Source organism: Lontra canadensis, unplaced genomic scaffold, assembly GCF_010015895.1.
Source record: "Lontra canadensis isolate GAN:19392208 unplaced genomic scaffold, GSC_riverotter_1.0 scaffold12, whole genome shotgun sequence".
Classification (NCBI taxonomy): domain Eukaryota; kingdom Metazoa; phylum Chordata; class Mammalia; order Carnivora; family Mustelidae; genus Lontra; species Lontra canadensis.
The window spans coordinates 29,090,622-29,096,801 of record NW_022631006.1 but is presented as its reverse complement, the minus strand read 5'-3'; the positions used below and the strand labels follow the sequence as shown (position 1 = coordinate 29,096,801).

Below are 6,180 nucleotides of genomic sequence, written 5' to 3'. Positions count from 1 at the left end.
AGAATCCACCCAAGAAAAATGAACACAACTGCTCTCCTCTACTCCTTCTCTTCCTTCTAACTGCTATTGTTTTATAATCATATCTCAACTTTAATCAAGCCTCCTGTAATATGATGTTTGTATCTGCTAATTTTCATTATTTTGAATTTATTCCATAAATATCTCAAATTATCTTCCTGTAAACGGAAGCAAATTTCAGTATTATAAAACCATTTCTCATTATACCTGAACAGATTTGTAATTTCAATTTTCAAAAATACCTTTCAATGCTTCTAAACTTAATTAATATTGTCAAATTCAGATATTTAGTTCTTTGGTGCCAGTTTCTGGTTAAACATTATATGCTGGAAGTTGTTGATTTACAGAAAGGTACCAACCTAATTTTTCTATAATATTCTTTGGACAGCAGGTAATTTAACTAGATTATTGTTTAGAGGGGAAAAAAAAGTTTTATCAGCTTTGCCATTTTTCCTAAGTTATTTATTATTTTTTTTTAAACTGCAAACTGCAATTTTATTAACACTATTTTTCTTTCAAACCAAGTTCTTCATGCTGACATTCCCAGTGTTGGGAGGCACAAATACCATTAACCATCTTCATTCTTTGCATCACCAAGGAGTTCTTTCCCCATCTTGTTCTGAAGGATGAACAAAAGCTTGAGGTGTACGTTTCAGAAGATAAACTGCTGCATGAAGACCCCCTATGTTCACCCAGACAGTATGTACCTTCCGCCAAACATGTCCCATTCCAGATAATGCCTTGGTAAAGCATTTCTTGTCTTGAGTAAGTAGTGCAGCTCGGCCTGTCCCTGGTTTACAGACACGGCTCATCTCCCGTAGGCAAGCTGGATAAAGGTTCCAGTTTCTTTTTTTGGAGCCCATCCTTTTTCCAAATGGCATGTCTGTCACAATAATGTCCACAGAGCCAGTTCTCAATGGCAGATTGCAGATATCCCACTGAACAGCATCTATGGGCAAGCTCCAGGACACTTTGCCTTCTTTAATTTGGCTCTTGGTCAATAAAGATGAGATGTTATTTGCTGCTCTATTCACAGCCAACGGATTATTATCACCAGCAATATGATAACAGTTAGACCATTCAGTAGCCCCCTCTATTGGTATTGCTCCCGTTCCACACATCGGATCAACTATTATATCAGTAGGTTGAGGAGCACAGAGCCTAAGCATCCCATAGGCAAGAGTAGATCTAAGAGTTGTAGGTCCAAAATGTGTGATATTTCTTCGGTGGAGACTCTCTTCTGTCAATGCAATGCCCACAACAATTTCATTATCATGGATGTTCAAAAGAACCTCCACATCAAAGTTGGTCATGTCAGCCTTCCACTTAAAGTAATCTTGAACAGCACCCCCAAAATCTCTTGCAGCCTCATTTGAGGAAAAGCAGTGTTTCTCTCCAGCCCGGTTGCATGTGACTCTAAACTTCAGCACTTTAGGATGAGTTTCTTCTTTTTCATCCTTCTCGTCTTTGGAAGATGCCAAATCATCACCTACTAATGTTGATATCTCTTCTTTGATGGCTGGATTTTCATAATAGTCTAAGATATGGGAATCTAAGGTATTATTAGTGAATCCTTTTTTATCCTCTTTCTCATCTGCTTTGTCTCCTTGTCCATTATCAACCTTTTCTCTACCTGAATTCTGATTTATCTTTTTGCGCTTTGTTTTTTTTTTCTTGAAACTGGTGTTAATTTTCCATACTTTTAAAGGGTCTGACCATGGAAGCTTCCCAGCCAGTTCTTCAAAATCCTTGAGAACTTCTTCCTTTGTTTCTTTGAACTGGTAATCTTTAAACTCCTTAACAACCACAAATAAGTTATCAACTGATCTCAGACAATGAACCTGAGCCAGACTTTCCACTGAAATGTCAAAATATATCTTGCCCCGGTCTCTGCTGATTTTGCATGATGACCCCAATTTCTCTCTCACTTCATCTGCAGCTGTTTGCTCAAAACCAGTAGGTACAGTGGCTCCAATAGTGACTTGGAGGTGCTCAGACTCACTTCTGGGACCACTTTCTGTCACTTGTATAGCTCTCCAGTTCTCATGAAGGTTCACATCCATAAGCTGCTTAGTGGCTTCTTGAACATCAGACATGTTGGCAGTGCTTCAAAGATGCCTACAGTCCCCCTTCTCGCTCCGGAACCCCGCCAGGCCCAGCGCGCTGAGGTCACGCCGCCGGAAGCCGCCCCAAGGCAAATATTTCTTAAACAAGTTATATGAAAACAAATATAAAGAGATAAAACTGATAAATTGTACTACATCTTAAAAGTTAAGATCTTCTCTTTTAAAAAATTTCATTGAAAAAATTAAATAAAAATTTCCATTCAGTGAAAGTCCTGCCACAGAGAATGTATTTGCATATCCAACAAAGGATTTACATCCCAAATATATGAAGAATGCCTAAAAATGTATAAGAAAAACAAATGATAACTATCCTAAGTGCTTCTTCTTTCATCAGTTTTTAAAGCATTGTCATTTCTAAAATGATTTTTTATGAGCTTTTATTTCATCTAGGAAAAAAATGGGTTCTCCTAAAACTTAGCAAATAATGTTTATATGTACCAAACGTTTAAATAAAACATTTTTAAAACCTTAAAATTTTTCTTTGAGTTTTTATGTGAAATATTTAGCTTCTTCAGGAAAATAACTTTTAATATCTAAAGCAAAGGATATTAAAATTAATCACTTTTAAAGATAGATAAAAATTCATACAAAAAGGCTTTTCTTTATCATCTTCTACCTAAGAGAAACACAAACTATTTCACTATCTTTAATAAACTCTCAAACTACTTCTGTTTAAAAATTTGAAATCAGATGAATCACATTTTTCAAATCTCACAGGGCCAAAGGTGTTCTGATTTCACATATTAAAGAACTACTGTATAACTTTTGATAGCTCAAACAGCCAATAACACATAACTGCTACTGTTTCTAGATAGTCAAAAGTCAGAAAGAATTGCATGGTTGCAGAGTATTTTAAGTTATGTGAAGTCATTGATCTCTCATATGTAATTCAAGTATGATATTGTAAAGATAGGCAATTAAAAAGTATCACTTTAATAGCAGACTGAGACTACTTCAGGTTGCGGGAGATCAGCTAGATAGCTTATCTAAAGATTGCAAACACCTACAAATCCAACGGGCGATCGAAGAGAAGAAGAACAGCAATTCTAGAAACAGAAAATCAACCACTTTCTGAAAGGATAAATGAGGCAGAAGAAAGAATTAGTGATATAGAAGACCAAATGACAGAGAATAAAGAAGCTGAGCAAAAGAGGGACAAACAGCTACTGGACCACGAGGGCAGAATTCGAGAGATAAGTGACACCATAAGACGAAACAACATTAGAATAATTGGGATTCCAGAAGAAGAGGAAAGAGAGAGGGGAGCAGAAGGTATATTGGAGAGAATTATTGGAGAGAATTTCCCCAATATGGCAAAGGGAACAAGCATCAAAATCCAGGAGATGCAGAGAACCCCCATCAAAATCAATAAGAATAGGTCCACACCCCATCACCTAATAGTCAAATTTACAAGTCTTAGTGACAAAGAGAAAATCCTGAAAGCAGCCCAGGAAAAGAAGTCTGTAACATACAATGGTAAAAATATTAGATTGGCAGCAGACTTATCCACAGAGACCTGGCAGGCCAGAAAGAGCTGGCATGATATATTCAGAGTACTAAACGAGAAAAACATGCAGCCAAGAATACTATATCCAGCTAGGCTATTATTGAAAATAGAAGTAGAGATTAAAAGCTTCCAGGACAAACAAAAACTGAAAGAATTTGGAAACACCAAGCCAGCTCTACAGGAAATATTGAAAGGGGTCCTCTAAGCAAAGAGAGAGCCTAAAAGTAGTAGATCAGAAAGGAACAGAAACAAAATACAATAACAGTCACCTTACAGGCAATACAATGGCACTAAATTCATATCTCTCAATAGTTACCCTGAATGTTAATGGGCTAAATGCCCCAATCAAAAGACACAGGGTATCAGAATGGATAAAAAAAACAAAACCCATCTATATGTTGCCTACAAGAAACTCATTTGAAACCCGAAGACACCTTCAGATTTAAAGTGAGGGGGTGGAAAAGAATTTACCATGCTAATGGACATCAGAAGAAAGCTGGAGTGGCAATCCTTATATCAGATCAATTAGATTTTAAGCCAAAGACTATAATAAGAGATGAGGAAGGACACTATATCATACTCAAAGGATCTGTCCAACAAGAAGATCTAACAATTTTAAATATCTATGCCCCTAACGTGGGAGCAGCCAACTATATAAACCAATTAATAACAAAATCAAAGAAACACATCAACAATCATATAATAATAGTAGGGGACTTTAACACTCCCCTCACTGAAATGGACAGATCATCCAAGCAAAAGATCAACAAGGAAATAAAGGCCTTAAATGACACACTGGACCAGATGGACATCACAGATATATTCAGAACATTTCATCCCAAAGCAACAGAATACACATTCTTCTCTAGTGCACATGGAACATTCTCCAGAATAGATCACATCCTCGGTCCTAAATCAGGTCTCAACCGGTATCAAAAGATTGCGATCATTCCCTGCATATTTTCAGACCACAATGCTCTGAAGCTACAACTCAATCACAAGAGGAAATTTGGAAAGAACCCAAATACATGGAGACTAAACAGCATCCTTCTAAAGAATGAATGGGTCAACCAGGAAATTAAAGAAGAATTGAAAAAAGTCATGGAAACAAATGATAATGAAAATACAACGGTTCAAAATCTGTGGGACACAACAAAGGCAGTCCTGAAAGGAAAATATATAGCGGTACAAGCCTTTCTCAAGAAACAAGAAAGGTCTCAGGTACACAACCTAACCCTACACCTAAAGGAGCTGGAGAAAGAACAAGAAAAAAACCCTAAACCCAGCAGGAGAAGAGAAATCATAAAGATCAGAGCAGAAATCAATGAAATAGAAACCAAAAAAACAATAGAACAAATCAACGAAACTAGGAGCTGGTTCTTTGAAAGAATTAATAAGATTGATAAACCCCTGGCCAGACTTCTCTAAAAGAAAAGAGAAAGGACCCAAATCAATAAAATCATGAATGAAAGAGGAGAGATCACAACTAACACCAAAGAAATACAGACAATCATAAGAACATATCATGAGCAACTCTATGCCAACAAATTTGACAATCTGGAAGAAATGGATGCATTCCTAGAGACATATAAACTACCACAACTGAACCAGGAAGAAATAGAAAGCCTGAACAGACCCATAACCAGTAAAGAGATTGAAACAGTCATCAAAAATCTCCAAACAAACAAAAGCCCAGGGCCAGACAGCTTCCTGGGAGAATTCTACCAAACATTTAAAGAAGAACTAATTCCTATTCTCCTCAAACTGTTCCAAAAAATAGAAATGGAAGAAAAACTTCCAAACTCATTTTATGAGGCCAGCATCACCTTGATCCCAAAACCACAAGGATCCCATCAAAAAAGAGAACTACAGACCAATATCCTTGATGAACACAGATGTGAAAATTCTCACCAAAATACTAGCCAATAGGATTCAACCGTACATTAAAAGGATTATTCACCACGACCAAGTGGGATTTATTCCAGGGCTGCAAGGTTGGTTCAACATCTGCAAATCAATCAATGTGATACAACACATTAACAAAAGAAAGAACAAGAACCATATGATACTCTCAACAGATGCTGAAAAAGCATTTGACAAAGTACAGCATCCCTTCCTGATCAAAACTCTTCAAAGTGTAGGGATAGAGGGCACATACCTCAATATTATCAAAGCCATCTATGAAAAACCCATCGCAAATATCATTCTCAATGGAGAAAAACTGAAAGATTTCCCTCTAAGGTCAGGAACACGGCAGGGATGTCCGTTATCACCACTGCTATTCAACATAGTACTAGAAGTCCTAGCCTCAGCAATCAGACAACAAAAAGAAATTAAAGGCATCCAAATCGGCAAAGAAGAAGTCAAACTATCACTCTTTGCAGATGATATGATACTATATGTGGAAAACCCAAAAGACTCCACTCCAAAACTGCTAGAACTTGTACAGGAATTCAGTAAAGTGTCAGGATATAAAATCAATGCACAGAAATCAGTTGCATTTCTCTACACCAACAACAAGACAGAAGA

General features: G+C 36.9%; 1 protein-coding gene across 2 annotated transcripts; it reads right to left on the bottom strand.

Moving 5' to 3' along the window:
* Window positions 1–486: 486 nt before the first annotated feature.
* LOC116867326 (THUMP domain-containing protein 3) lies at window positions 487–2,154 on the bottom strand. 2 transcript variants are annotated; one of them, XM_032856965.1, is made up of 2 exons: window positions 883–2,154; window positions 589–758 (listed from the first exon to the last, which is right to left on the bottom strand). In XM_032856965.1, the coding sequence occupies exons 1-2, from the start codon at window positions 2,112–2,114 to the stop codon at window positions 707–709; spliced, it is 1,284 nt and encodes a 427-aa protein (XP_032712856.1). In that variant the 5' UTR covers window positions 2,115–2,154; the 3' UTR covers window positions 589–706. The 2 variants fall into 2 exon arrangements, with proteins under 2 accessions (XP_032712855.1, XP_032712856.1); XM_032856964.1 differs by having other exon boundaries at window positions 487–2,154.
* Window positions 2,155–6,180: the final 4,026 nt, after the last annotated feature.